Below are 15424 nucleotides of genomic sequence, written 5' to 3'. Positions count from 1 at the left end.
GGGAGTACGGAAGAGTATATGGGGGGGTTTGGAGGGAGGGAGGGGAATGGAAAATGATGTAATTGTATTACAATCCCAAAAATAAGAGAGAAAAAAAATGTTATTTTATTTACTTTTTGGGTTGTATAATTTTACATCCAAATAGTAGTGTCTGTTATGTAGCTGAGAATGACTTTGAACCCCAGATCTTCCCTCTTTCCTGAAGCTGAGATTGTAGTGTATACTACATCCAGCTAGTTTTATACTTAGTGTGTGCATATGTGTGTGTGTGTGTGTGTGTGTGTGTGTATACGTGTGTGGGAGAGAGGAGAGAGGAGAGAGAATGCACGTGTGTATAAGTATGCGCATAAAGGTGGAAGCCCAGAGGATGACTTCCAGTGTCTTCCTCAGTTGATGTCCATGCTACTTCTTGGGACGCAGGCTCTCGCTGAACTGGAGCTTGCGGACTCTGCTAGCCTGGCTGGCCAGCAAGCCCCACAGACTCTGTCTTTGTGCACCTTCCCAGAGCTGAGGTTAGAGCTAATGGGGGTGGTGGGAATAGAGCCCAAGTCCTTGTGATGATGAGCACCCCAAGCCCTTGAGTTATTTTTTGGGAGTACCAACTATGACTTGAGTTTCCTTTTTCTTCTTTAACCACATGGTTGTTTATTTGTTACAAGGCCACGTCTTGAAAACACGCCTTCCTGTGGAAGAGGCTCTTGGGGGTTACTTCTGGGTTGGTCGTGCCCTATTCTGATGCCTCTCCTTTCTTCAATGCCAGCATCGCCACTTGCATTTACACACAGTTAGTGGGTGTCAGGACTTCAGTTTCCCTGCTAAACTGTTTTGATAATTTCAGTTTCTTATCTTTTTCCATGTACATGTTAGAATTCACTTAATTTCTATAAAAATCGTGCTGGGCTTTTGAATTAAGTGCTGTTAGGTGTGGATCAGGTGGAGTAGATCTCACACACTAGGCACAACATGCTCTTGTGTGTGCATGGGTCTTTGGATTATTTCATCAGCTTCTGTGGTTTTAGCCAGTTATGGACTACATATGATTTGCTACACTTTAGACTTACTCTTTGTCAAGTTTGTTGTTGTTGTCGTGTGTGCTATTGCTGAAATTTTATTTCGTGGTTGTTCATTTCTAGATATGGAATGTGTTCTTAATATGTTCTTAATATTTTTACTTCGTGGATCCTTTGTAAATAAGCATTTGTCTCCTCTTCTTCCCTCCTCTTTTTCTTTCTCCTACTCTTCTCCTCCTCTCCCCAAGTGAGTTCTCATCATATTGCTCCCTGTGGGTTCAGTTTGGATGTCACTTGTTAAGCTGAAGAGGTCCTCAACTGCCATTTCTGTCTTTTCTTTTCTTTTTATTTTTTAAAAATATTTTTAAATATATATTTTATTAATTTATTCATATTACACTCAATTGTTATCCCATCCCTTGTATCCTCCCATTCCTCCCTCCCTCCCGCTTTCCCCCTACTCCCCTCCCCTATGACTGAGGGGGACCTCCTCCCCCTGTATATGCTCATAGGGTATCAAGTCTGTTCTTGATAGCCTGCTATCCTTCCTCTGAGTGCCACCCGGCCTCCCCATCAAGAGGACGTGGTCAAATCTGGGGCACCAGAGTTCATGTGAAAGTCAGTGCCTTTTTTTTAAGCTGTCACCTTGGAAGATCATGGCAGCTGGCTGTAGGCTTCTTCTGTATCTTCTTTCCCATAGGAGGGCTGTGCCAAGTGGGCGGCTCCCTTGCTTACCTGCTTAGCATCCCATAGGCTGCCTATGCCGGGTGGGCGGTTCCCTCTCTGACCTGCCTAGCATCCCATCTGAACCTGGCTTGGTCTCCCTGCAGTAGACTCCTTACTACTGGGTTTGATTGGTTCTAGGTTTGATGAAGATGGCTTGTGTTTGTGTTCTAGAGCCATGTTGGTCTACAGTTGCTTGTGTCTTTGGCCAGTTTAATGTTGATTTAATGCTGCTTTCCTAAAGTGCCTTGGGAACCAGTGTTTCCTCACTTAGGTTTTTACAAGAGCAATTATAGAACTTGTATTTTATCCATACATTTTTGGTAGAATTTATCATTGAGGCTATCTGCCCATGGGAACTTTTTTCTTTTTTAATTTTTAAATTACAAATTTGAAAGTTGTGTTACAGTCAATGTCTGTGAAATAGGTGGGCAAAGTTGTTTATAGTACTGTCTCATCTTTTTAAATATTGTTAGCAGTGCCCCTCTTTTGTTGGTGATGTTGGCAATTTGTGTCTTTTATCTTTTTTTTTTAATTTGATTTTTAGTTGGAGGCTTAATAAGTTTTATTCTTCAAAGAATGTGTTTTTGGTTTCATCAATTATTTTTCTGTCCTCAGTTAATTTAGTATTTATTACTTACTTCCATTTGCTGGCTTTGGGCCTTCACGTTAGTGTGCTGAGGCAGGAGTGTAGCTAATTGATTTTAGGCTGTTTCTAAGGCACATGTTCCTCTCGAAGCACTATTTTGCTGCTTCCCATACATTTTGACATATTTAATTCTCATTCAAAGTATTTTACAATTTTCCTTATTTTTCGTTAGAAAAAATTTTCTGTTTTTTCTTTTATACCTACTTGGTGGAATTCCATATTTTGGGAGATTGCTATGTATTTCCCTACTAATGAATTTTAGTTTAACACCATTATGGTTCAAGAACAACTTTGTGTGATTTCTGTTTTTTGTTTATAAAAAAATTGTTTTTTAATTGTACGCGTGTGGTTGTTTTGCCTGCATGTATGTCTGTGCACTCTTGGTGCGATGTAGTCTTCTGGCCTCAGGAGAACTGAAGCTATCGACAGCAGTGCTGCCATGTGGGCCCTGGGGCCTGCCGCGGACTCAGGGCCAGCCAGCGCTCTGCCTGCTGAGCCTGCAGCTTTTCTTTTGGGTGGGGTGCTCCATATGCATCAGTTTAGCTGCGCAGGTTTGTAGCTAGCTTCTTTATTCTGTGTCTGCACTGACTCTGGCCTGTTCCATCTGCTGGTGACTGAGATGTGAGCTGAGTCTCAACGCGGCCTGGACCTTTCTTTCCAGTTCTGTCGAAAAGAACATTACCCAGGAAGGACCCCATGCTTTCCTGACAACCCCTTTTTCCATTAAAGAAAAACTTTGGTAAACTTGCTTATTCGAAAGTCTACGGTGAGAGATGTAAAAACTAATATTGCTAAGAATAGGGCATTTAGAATTACTAATCAGATTGAAAATCTGTTTGATTTGTATTTTCTCTAGGTTGGGACGTTAAGATTTTGTGGAACAACTGAGTTTGCAAATGGGCAGTGGGCTGGCATTGAACTGGATGAACCAGAAGGAAAAAACAATGGAAGTGTTGGGAGAGTCCAGTACTTCAAGTGTGCTCCCAAATATGGTAAGATCAACTTTTGACCAGCTATACCTCCCCCATTCTCAGAGTTTTAAAGTTAGACCTTTCCCTGGCTACTTGTGTAATATATGAGAGGGTGTGGGCTGGGGCGCTTTAATTGCGGGAGCTGTTGTACCGTGTGTGCACCGATGACAGTGACATGGGGCGGGGAGGTGGGAAGCGGGCTGCTAGAGACCAAGGGCGGCTGGAGAAGGAAGGTTCTTGAGAAATTGAAAGGGTTGTGCCAGGGTTAGCCTGGCGCTGGGCCAGGCATGGCTCACCCTCCCCAAGGAGAGAAATGCTGGGAAGATGGTTCTGTTTTCTCAGAAAATGAGAAGTGAGGTCATTTGCTGATGTAAGGAGAGGGAAGTGGGGGTGGGCGGAGGTGAGGAGAGAGGACGACAAGGCGAGAGGGACTGCGACCAGGTCAGGGCGGTGTGCATATGCACGTGTCTAGACAGGTATGAGATGCCAAGGGCTCCCGCAGACTGGTGGACATGAACTTAGAGTAAGCAGGCCACAAGGCTAAGTCTTCGTCTCATCAAGGCCTGTCAGAGTGTTCGGGAATAGGTACTGATTAAGCTCAGAGCCTGGTTTACTGGAGTAGTTCCTTCTAGAATATTCCACCAAAAGAAGGCTGCGAAAGAGCTGAGGCCAGATAAAGCAGAGACACTAGAGTGGTAGATGCTACAATCTAAGGTGGCTGAGGAGGAGGATGAGGGTGTGAATGGGCAGAGAGCCCAGGAGAACACTGTGGTACTGTGGTTTCTGCCCCAGGAGACTGATTCCATATTGAAGGGTTGAGTGAGGCTGTGGGGACTTAGAGAACCAGTTAAAGGGGCTCTCGGGCATCTGGTAGTGATGGGTAAACAGAATATGATGGAATTGGCTTGCTCTTTGGGGGAAGAAATCTGCCTATCTGCCCTGGAATTCACAGGGAATTATCCTGTGTGTGTGTGTGTGTGTGTGTGTGTGTGTGTGTGTGTGTGTGTGTGTGTAGGACAAAGGCTAACCTTGGGTATTGTTCCCCAGGAACCTTCTATCTTGTTTTTTGAAGTAGGGTCTCTCACTGCCTGGAGCTCACTGAGTTGGCCAGGCTGGCTGACCAGCAAGTCCCCGACTCCTGCCTGTCTCTGCCAGTGCTGGGATTCGAGGCATAAGATTTGTGACATGTTAGTGGGATCTGGGAGCCAAACTTAGCTTATGTATATGCAGCGGACACTTTGCCAACTAAGCTGCCTTCTGAGCCCCAGGCAAGATTATCTTAAATGCTTCATTGTGCCTCCTGTATGAGAGTCTCTCTCTCTGTGTAATTTGACCCTTGTGTATTCATAGTTGCCTATTTAAAACTGAAATATTAGTGTTTAAAAACTACTAAAAGTTTTATATATATATATATATTTTACCCAATTTGGTATTTGGCTTTGATCTTCATTCACAGTATTTTGTGCCATTTTATATGCAGTTAAAATATTTTTCCTTTATGAATTATTTTATTTTCATAGTTTGATAGGCATAATATATAATTATTCTCTGTAGATATATAATAATTCAAGAACTAGTTATAAGTTATATATTTTATTTTTTTGGAAATGTTTTTTTTCTGTACATAATTATGAAACCCATTTGGAGCTTGCTGGCTAGTGGAATGGTGTAAATCTTTGGTTTGAATTTTCCTCTGATAGCTACTTTTGACAGCTGCCAACCTCGCTCAGTAAGGACAGCATTGCAGACTTCTAGTCACACACAGGGCCGGTGTCAGTTAATTTGTGGGAAGTGCTGAGGTTGTCAGTAGAATCTTAAGGATTCACTGACTCTCATGGTTCCTAGGACAGGCAAACTTGACAAAGCAGAGCCAGGTGCCCCAGGGAATGTGCTCAGATGCCGGTTGGGATGTGGGGGTCATGTGTTGGGCTTTTTAACTATTGAGGTCACTCTTCCTGCTGAGTTAGGGCATTGCTGAGGTGCCTGAGGCACAGGGCAGGGGAGTGGGAGGTCTCCTGGCAGATCAGAGGACATAAGTCCATTTCTCCTCTCTCATTTCTGCCTTTCTTGAGCTTCTTCTGCACACTCTGAGCTTGCAGAAGGGCTGTGGCTCATTCAGGGTTGCTGTATTCATTTCGTTAGCTCTAGCAACGCTATTTTTAAAATTGTAGCCATTTAACAATTGATTTAATACTTGTGGGTACTATGATTTTTTTTTTTATGCTTTCCAATAATTACCAAAGTAAACGCATGTGTCTAACTGGATAGAATGTAAGGCGTATTCAAAGGAAAGCAAGGCTTCCCTCCTCCCCAGATACCAGCTCTTTGGAGGCAAGAATCTTTTCAGAAGTCTCCAAGCTGTGTCTTCTGACATCGGTATTTATGTTTGTAAACTGTCGATTTAGATGGCTCATTCTTCATTTTTGCAATTTTAGCCACCTATCAACTCTGTTCTGCGGAGGGAGAGCTTTGGTGCTCCTGCTTTGTTCGGTCAGTTCTTTCTTAGTTTACTTACTAGTTCAGGTGTGGAGTGCTCCGCACCGTCCTTCAGCACACACGTCCTTAGGTGGCTTTCTGATAGGACTCGCGGGAGTGAACTGAGAACCCTCCATTCTGACCACATGCTTATCTCTGCCCGACTGCACAAGGTAGTCCGGAATAAGGAATGGGAGGAGATTGTAGCTCCTGCCCCCTTAGTATTTTGAAGGCAGTATTATCTACTGTAGAACTTGGCAAACTTTTACTGTAAAGGCCAACTGGTGACTCATTTGTGTGGTCCTCCTAGTCTTGTCGTGCCTGTCCAGCTCCGCTGTTAGAGTGACTGAGCAGCCACAGACAGTGTGAATGGATGTACGCAGCTCTGACAGGGCAGCTGCAGAGCCCCGGGGGTGGCCAGGATGCGTCTCTCACCCACCAGAGTTTGCAGCTGCTTGTTTGAGCCTCTCAGGTTGCTGCTTAGGAGTTTAAGGCTCTGGTTTTTTTTTTTTTTTTTTTTTCCTCCTCTCAGAAGCTTCCATTTTTCTCCTTTAAAAATAATTTTCTCTTAGAATTTATACCATTTTTATTCATTGCTGACATTTTAATGGGGTTAAGCACATTAAACAAGCCATGCTTATCTGAGAATTTACTGCCCTTCTTTTGAAAGAGAAGGGCCATGTGTGTTTCTTTTTTGGTCAACCTTGCAGTTGTGTGTCAGCCTCTGGGGAGAGTCAGTGAGTATTCTGGGTCACCAGGCAGCAAGGGCAGCTGCTCACTCGCTGCGCCTGCCATGGACTGGGTACCCAGGCATGGCTTTAAATGCAGTGCTTTATCCAAATGACTTGGTTAATAACAACAACAGAGACACAAGATCTGTGAAAATGAAGAATTGAGTGCAGTATAATTCCTTTAAAGACTTGATTATCCTTTGAAACAAATATATTTCTATATATTTTCTTTTGAGTTTTAGCTAAGAAAAACCACATTTACCCTCAAATTCAGAAAAGAAGGAAGGGCGGCCCATGGTGGCTCATATCTTTAATCCCAGCACTCAGGAGTCAGAAGCCCGCAGATCTTTGTGAGTTCAAGGCCAGCCTGGTCTACGGAGCAAGTTCCAGGACAGCCAGGGCTACACAGAGAAACCCTGACTTGAATAACAAAAATAAAAAACCAAACAAAAACAAAGACAAAACAACAACAACAACAACAACAACAAAGAAAGAAAGGAAGGACTGTGCTGGGAATTAGCCTTAGAGAGCTAGCTGAGCATGTTTGAGTCCTGGGTTCCATGCCCAATACCACAGGAAATAGATGAGGTGGCACACTCCTGTAATCCCAGCAGGAAGTGCAGGCAGGAGGACCAGACACTTAAACTCATCCATGGATACATAGGCAGTTTGAGGCCATCATGGGCTCGATAAAACAGGAGAAAGCAAGCCAGCCATTGAGCATTACTATAATGGTACTTCCGGTAACCAAATAACCTAGAAATAGGGTCTGCACTCTGTTCTCATGTATGCTTTGATTTTCAGTTATTTAGTTTGATTGTCTATATCCTCACAAACTTTCCCACACATGGAATGTAATTTCATAATGAGATGATGATGATGGTGATGATGACGATGATTTTTTCTCTTTTTTTTTATGTTTGTGTAGTGCATGTGTGTGTGTGCCATGGTATGTAGATATCAGAGGGTAACTTGTGGGAGCTAGTTCTTTTCTTCAACTATGTGTTTTCCAGGTATTGAGCTCAGGTCATCAGGCTTGGGGCCTCCTATCCACTGAGCCCTCTTACTGGCCTGGCTTTTAATTTCCTGATTGTGTTTTGTGTGTTATTTCACGTCTTCATTGTCTTGCTTTTGATGGTGGTGGAGTGCAGTAGGCCTCCTTACTGTGTGTGGTTCCAGTTCCCCATGAGATAGCACAGCACCGTTAGACGTCCTGGGAGGGGCCACACCCTCTTCCCAGGCCTTGCTGATAGTACCTTGTTAGCTGCTCTGTGTTATGACTGGCCATTGTTGATTTCTTACTGTACTTGATTTATGGATTACATTTTACCATAAGTCTGGGTAGGAAAAGCACAGTCAATGCAAAGCATCCAGGAACATGCCTGGGGTAACAGAGGCAGCTGCGGTAGGTCAGACATGGGATCAATGTCATCTGTCTTGTTGCCAGACAATTATATTCCTTTCTAGATATTTTTTCTCCTACAAGTGTCCCTGTAACATAGAAATCAGTACATTTTGGTAAACTAGACATACTGTGTCTGTTGCCATCCACCCTTCTCCTACACAAGTGTAACTGCATAGTCTGTGTATGCACCTCTAAGTTTATTTCCTTATAATTGATTCCACGAGGAGGATTAGGTAGCAATTCCTGAGTTCTAGAAATCTATAAATCCAGAGTAAACTATTTCTTTCTTTAAACTAGCAGTGTTCAGCCTGTGGGTCATGACCCTTTGGCAAACCTCTATCTCCAAGGACATTTACGTTACGATTCATGATGTGGCAAATTTACATTTATGAGGTAACAACAAAGATAATTTATGAGGAACTGTATTAAATGGTCCTAGTGTTAGGAAGGTTGAGAGTCACTGTTTTAAACCTTGGCAGGTTTAATTGTGATTATCATTGTCACCATCATTATCTTCTTCCTCATCATCGTTATCATCATCTTGGTCAAGGGCAACATTGGGTCAGTGACATGAGAGCTAATTACAGATAAGTTTTTTAAAAACAGGAAAATCAAGGCAAGGTCATGCAGAGTCCAAAAGAGAAAAGAATTTCAAAGGTTTTCAGGAAAGTAATGGAGCTGGCAGTGCTCAGCCATGAGCAGTGTGCTCACTTTGTGTAAGGGTGCCAGGGTTCCTATCCTGCTTTAACAGCACGTTTCAGGATGATGCGTATCTGTTAGGCTGTAAACACTCAGAGTGTAATGTACATATTATGACTTTATTTTCTTTTTAAGTGTGTTAGGGAGATAATCTTGGTATTTATAGTCTGTATTCAACTCTCTTCAACGTCTGTGTGTACTTACTCAAACTGGGTATTTTATTGCCTGCATAAACTCTTTCTCAGTGGGGTTTTATATTCCCAGCTGCTGTAGATAGGCAGTCCCCTGCCTCTGTATGCCTCCCTTCCCCAACATACACTGTATTGTTTCTGGTTGTCAAGAATTGAGGGCTAGGCCTTTGGGGAAGATTGTTTTACGCAGTCAAAAAGATTTATTGTGGCTGTGCTGTGTGTAAGGGACTATAATTAGTTATAGTGGGAGAATGCAGATGAGAGCAACATTTGAATTTGTTTCTAAAAGGTGTAGAGTACAGAAGGGAGATGGACAGGAATAAGGAGAGCTCTAGGGTTGGGGAAATAAGAACCCTAAGCTGACAGGAAGGGGCGTGGCTTACACTACCCAGTAGCTATTACTCAGAGCACACAGAGGGTGGTAACTGTCACACATTTCTCTTTCCCTTGAATTTCACTCCACAGCAGATTATATATGTCTTATGTGACTCCTAAATTATTGTGTATTTAGTCTTGGTGACTAGAACATACACCCTTTGAGGGCAAGTGTCAAGTCTCATCACAAGGTATGTGTAGGTGCTAAACAGAGCCTGTGTTAGCAACCATTTTATTCACCTTGTATCCAAAGTGCTTTCATCCATGCCACACTAATCACAGTCCTGTCTTTGCCCTCAGGTATTTTTGCACCCCTTTCAAAGATAAGTAAAGTAAAAGACGGGAGGAAAATTACCACACACACTTCTACCACGAGAGCAGCCCCACACGTCCGGGCCCAGAAAGTCGATGTAGCTCATGTTGCATCCAAAGTGAATTCTGGTAGGTCAAGCCGGGGAGATCGTCAGCTGCTAAGCCATACTTGCAGCCATGTTTGTGGGTCCTACTGTTTAGCCTGCCTCACTCTTTGTTAGTCTGCCACAAAGGCTGAGCCTCACAAAATCAAGGCCTTTGCGGTTTTGGTCTTAGCTGTGAATAATGACGGAAGTCTCTGACAATGGCAGTTCGGCTTCCTCCCTGCTTTCCTCCCCTACTTTCTGGTGCCCCAACTGCCCCAGGATCAGCCTTTGATGGAGGCTGGATTCAGTGCCTCCAGGGAATCTTCGTAAAGCATGACCAGGTTCCTGTTCCTCACCGCTTCTGGGATGTCCCTTGGTTGACCGAAGGGGCCTCTTTCCGCTCCTGTGGTTAGCCTTGCTTTGCTGTCCATCTGGCCTGCTGGACACACGTGCTCGCTCGCTCTCTCCTAGACAGCTGTGGAGGTCCTTACTGTTCCTCACTCCACAGACCCCACTCCTCCCTGAGAAATCTAACTTATTAAGCTTTTTGTTCCCCAACTTTGTATGTGTGTTTTAAAAAAAAGCCTGTACAGCCTGCTTGTTGCCTGGTCCACTGATTGCTTTATTTGTGTCGATCTACTGTCCTCTCAGTCAAATGCTAAACTTTAAGCAGGCTGTGAGAATAATTTGTGATTTTGTATTCATAGAAGCACATTGCACAGAATAGGTATTCAGTAAATATCAGTTAACCCATTGGTAGCTGGAGCAGAAAGGCTTCCCACCATCCCAAAGGACGGCATCCAGACACTCAGCTTTTCTTTCTCCTGTGTTCCGTTTGGCACTCGTGCTTGTGCTTTATAATGACCGTGATGTGATGTCCAGCACAGAGGTCACTCACTCAAGTATTGTCTCCCTTATTTGGGGCCCCTAAGGGTCACACTTCCTTACGTATTTTAGAATAAGTTGTTAAGTTTTTTTTTAGAAACAAATCTACTGACATGTAAGCCGGCTTTACATTAATTCTTGTACCAACTGGAAAAGAGCTGGCATTGTTACAGCCATTTTTAATTATGTGCTTGGGATATTTTTTTATGTCTCCCCCTGTAGGTATTTTTGGCCTGTTTGTTAGATCTGTTCTCAGAGACGTCATACCTGGGGCTACATAATGAGACCCCGCTCCCCTAAAAACAGCCCAGCCCAAAATACTGTAAAGAATATATCACAGTCAGGGTTTCAGAATGAAAATTGTGGTACGTTCTCTTGAAGCAAACTTCAGAAGAAACAAAATGAAGAGGCAAATGCTGTGCAAATGTGCATGAATGCATACACACATATTGCACACGCATGCACGCGCGCGCGCACACACACACACACACACATCAGATAAACCTGAGGTGACTGGAAAAACATCAGTGGATGAGAGTAATGCATGTTTCCTAGTTGCGTATTGTCCTATAGCTTTGTGAAATGCTGTTTTGGGTGAAGCCAGACAGATACACAGAGAGATCTTTATATCAGTCTGTTTGTTTGTTTTGTTGTTGAGATAGGGTTTCCCTGTGTAGCCTTGGCTGCCCTGGACTTGTTTTGTAGACCAGGCTAACCTTTAAAACTTCACGTTTGGATATCTTGATGGCAGTTCAAATGGAATTCTAGAACTGAGAGACAAGCCGTTGAAAGCTGTACTCCCTGGGTTTTTTTTTTAACATGGCAGCTGCCGTGGTGTCTCATGCCCTCCCTGGACCACTGGAGTACCTCCCACTGGCCTCCGCCCCTCTCCCCTCCACCTCCAGCTGTGGCTGCTAAAGAAACGTCACAGCTGGGATTCTGTCCAGGTCTGTCCCGCCCTTCAAAACCAGGACAAAACTCAGTCTCTACAGGTTGTTTCCCCCTGTTCCCTCTGCCAGAGAGCTTGCAGCCCCTCTCTCTCCTCCTCCCGCCCCCTTCTTTTGCAGTGCTAGGCAAGTGCTGTGCGGTTGAGCCGCACCTTTAGCCAGGCATTGCCAGCCCCTGTGGTTGGTTACTGGTACCTGTTTGTCCAGCCTACATCATCGGAGTCCAGGAAGACCCCTTTCTAGCTAAGCTACCCACACACTTCGTCTCTCTGTGAGAATTCCTCTCTGACTTTACAGAATCCCCACTTTAACTTCACCCTCCAGACCTGCTTGGGGAAGAAGTTCAGCCCCCTCAAGCCCCAACTCCGAGTGAGCTCTTGATGAGCCGCTGGTTTCTTTTCCCAGAGTTTCTGCCTCCTTCTTCTCCTTCACTAGTGCCTAAGTGAGCAGTGACCTCACACAACGCCACTCGCTCCGAGGTCTTCGGCCCTGCTAAATTGAAAGGTCCTCTTCAGAGTGCGGGCCGTGTTTTGTTTCTGTTTGCACTGGGGTCTCATGTAGAGTTCTTCACTCTGAATACTTTGTGAGTTGACTGGGACCGGCTACTGACAGCGCCTAAAGCTGGGGAGCTCCCTGTCGCTGTCTTTAAATAAAGTTGTTTCCAAGTCCTACTCAGTCACATCTCAGCCTGGACGGGTTTGCCACGCCCTCTGGTGTGATGCAGAAGTTCTGAGCAAGCCTATTAGCTATAGATACGATGTTTTAGATATTTTAGAGAACTGTAGCAGGGCCGAAGCTGGAGTTCTTAGATGTACTGTGAACACGTCCTTCTCTTTGCCTCAGCTTTGCAATGCTGGTGTCTAAGCAGGAACTGCGCATGCTCCACAGATGGACCTGCGCATGCTCGGCTGCTGCTGTGCCGCTGAACAGTGTATCCAGCTTCTTTTCACTAACTATTGAGACGCTGGTTCCCCCTATCTGTGAAAATACATTCATCGTTTACTTAGGAGTAGATAAGTGGTGGCACATGCCTTTAATCCCAGTACTCAGGAAGCAGAGTCAGGCAGATCTCTGTGAGTTTGAGGCCAGCCTGGTCTACATGAGCTCTAGGACAGTCAAGGCTACACGGTGAGACCTTGTCTCAAAACAAAAAAACCCACAAAAGAGGTGGAAAAGATTTGGATATCAAGACACGCTTATTCTTTAAAGAAAAATGTATTATCATGCTTAACATTAAATAAAATTGCCTTTTGCTGAAATCATTTTTTTTGTGTGTGTTTATTCACCAGGATTGATGACATCAAAAAAGGAGAATGCTTCTGAATCCACACTTTCATTGCCTCCCAGCGAAGAACTGAAAACTGTAGCAGAAAATGATGGTAATGCAACCATTGCTTCCTCTTCTTAAAGCTGCCTTTACTGGTGGGAACTTTCAGATCACGCAGTGCAAACCAGCTTATATGACTTGGGTTAAAGTTAGGAAAGGAAAATCACTATAGTAAAAACTACCTGGTGGAGGGCTTTAAAAATACAGACTCCTGTAATCGGTTTCTTATGCATGCGTACAGAACTACCAGTCACAAGGGGAGTTTACAGTGCAGAAGGGAAGAGCCTCTGCAGGCTTGCTTACCTTCAGGTTGACTACAGAATGGTTCAAGGCTAAAACGTTGTCACCTTAAGACATGTTAGTAGTATGCATGCCTGTGCGCGTGCCTGTGTGGTCATGTGATTGTGTATTGGAAGGGGAGGGTTAGATTAGTTACCATTAATTGATAGGGTGACACCCCGTATAAGATAGTTTACTGTGAATCCTTAAACATTTCTGCTTGAGTTAACAGCGATCTGTTTTGTGTGTAAACAGCCATGTGTTTGGATGAAGCCAGGCGTTTAATTTGACACTGATCTACAATTGAGGAAGTTAAATGAAACATTTCAGAAGAATTTGCCCAGAGAACATCCTATTAGTCCTTTTTCTTTTTGTTTGTTTATTTTGCTTTTTAGAAAAATCCTTTAAAGTGTGATTCTTTCCTGTTCCCCTGATAGTTACCCAGCCTGGGTCCATCAGCAGCTCCTCCTCCACATCCTCGCTGGACCACAAGCAGAGCCACTCAAAGAAGGTGACCACAAGCAAGAAGACCTTGAGCAAAAGCCCCTCTCTCCCGTCCAGAGCCAGTGCTGGTATCTATGGCTTTTTCAACCAGGCTTTCTTGGTGTTTTTTATCTTGGTTTGTTTGTAAGTGGATTTGCTCTTTTTAACAGTGTAGAAGGAACCCTTCCCCCTTCCCCTCCCCACGTTCCCTTTCCTTGCTCCCTTTCCCCTCTTCCTGCCACCCCAGGCAGATTGGGTGACACTATGTTCTTTGCCACTTAACCCCTTTGCTTCAGTCACACTGAACCTCATGCTGTGCACCCCCTATTCCCCTCCCCCCACCCCCTCCACCCCGTGCCACACACTCCTCCCTCCACGCTTCCCATGAGCCTCCAGCCAGGACTCTTGGGTTTGAGAAGCTGTACTCACTGTAGTGTTTGCATCTCAGCTCTCTCTCTCTCACATACCTTCTTCCTATGCATACCTTTCATGCTTAGAAAACCATCTTTACTCTGCTTTTACTGAGTCATTTTTAAGCTGTGCAGGACTGACTCAGGGAGGGAAGACAGCAGTGATGTGGGCCATGTGTGCTCCCTGACCACTGCTCCTCAAGATGTGTGATAGCACAAAAGCACACTCCTGGGCCTCCAGCGGAGTCCATGTAGATGGTGGCGTTTACCTTGTCCCCAAGCCCTCACCAGTGACCCTAATACAGTAACGTAGAAGTGAGGAGCCCAGAAATTGGGCCTGGAATTGCTTCTGTGCAGCAGTTGTCCCACACAGCTGGGCAGTTTGTCTTCTGAGTCCTGAGAAACAGGGCACTACGTGCCAGGCTAGCAGCTCTGCTCTTACTTTATTTTTATTTTGAATACTCCTGTATTTGGACTTTTGATGTTTACTTGGTTTTAGAATTTATATATGTGTTTAGAATGACCCCTTTCCCCTGAAACAGGCATTTCCAGTGCACCTATATACTTGCTATTTTACCTTGTTGTATATTTGAGGATTATGTTGACCTAAATTATAGTGAGGATGAAGGTGATGACTGGATTGAAAAAAAAAATCACCTTTTATGGGGAAAGGCGGAGAGTGGGAGGTGTGTGGCTGTGAGGGTGGGTATGGTGTCCATGTTTGGAGCCCTAGAGACATTTCATTCAACTTTTATAGAGTGAGCAGATAATTGGCTTACTCTGCAGATTTTTGCATTGGAGGGGGAGTGAACTGCAAAGCCCAGACAAGGAATGGAAGGGACAGCAGGTAGGGTGAGAAAGAAAGGTCCGGGACAGTGAGGAGGTGGGGAGGATGTCTGCAGTCTGGACCTTGGCTCACTGCCTCCGGTTGGTGAACTGCAGGAGCTGTGAGCAGGCCTGAGGTGTCCTGGCCCTGCATTCCGGGTGTCAGTCTGAGTGTGGCGCCTGTGAGCTGTCAACACTTGTCTTGGTTAAGCTCCTAAGATCATGCCTTATTCCTGGCTGCACCTTTTATGAAGAGCACTCTATAAACTGCAGAGCTGTGGTGGCCCTAGGTCTGGGCTTTGCAGGGGTCCAGTGGCTCCGCACCTCTGCCTTCACAGGCTCCTGTTTGCTCCTGTCTCCCTTCCCAGGGCTGATCCCTCCCAGACCATCCCCTAGAGTTCTCAGAGCCTTCTGGACGGCAGCTGTTCAGTCCCTACTTGGCACCGATAGGACGTACCCAGGATTCCACCTTTTGAATTTGAACAGCTTTGAGATAATATTTCTCAGAGGCCAGATACCAGGGAGTGGGAATTTTAGGGGTCATTTTGAATTAAATTGAAAGAAAGCAAGTTGGGATACTCAGGCTCAGCACACATTGCCTGTTCTGTACCTGCCGCCATTGGGGTCACAAGCGGTTGGAA

General features: G+C 44.7%; 1 protein-coding gene across 1 annotated transcript in view; it reads left to right on the top strand.

Moving 5' to 3' along the window:
• Positions 1-15424, top strand: part of Clip4 (CAP-Gly domain containing linker protein family member 4) — a 66189-nt gene that overhangs the window by 29086 nt on the left and 21679 nt on the right. The window contains exons 8-11 of the mRNA XM_051170000.1: positions 3239-3374; positions 9530-9670; positions 12749-12838; positions 13503-13637. Of these exons, the coding sequence (XP_051025957.1) occupies positions 3239-3374; positions 9530-9670; positions 12749-12838; positions 13503-13637 (502 nt within the window). The remainder of the gene's footprint in view (positions 1-3238; positions 3375-9529; positions 9671-12748; positions 12839-13502; positions 13638-15424) is intronic.

Source organism: Acomys russatus, chromosome 1 (genome assembly GCF_903995435.1).
Source record: "Acomys russatus chromosome 1, mAcoRus1.1, whole genome shotgun sequence".
Taxonomy (NCBI): Eukaryota; Metazoa; Chordata; class Mammalia; order Rodentia; family Muridae; genus Acomys; species Acomys russatus.
The sequence above is the reverse complement of the archived record's forward strand: the minus strand, read 5'-3'. Positions and strand labels throughout refer to the sequence as shown.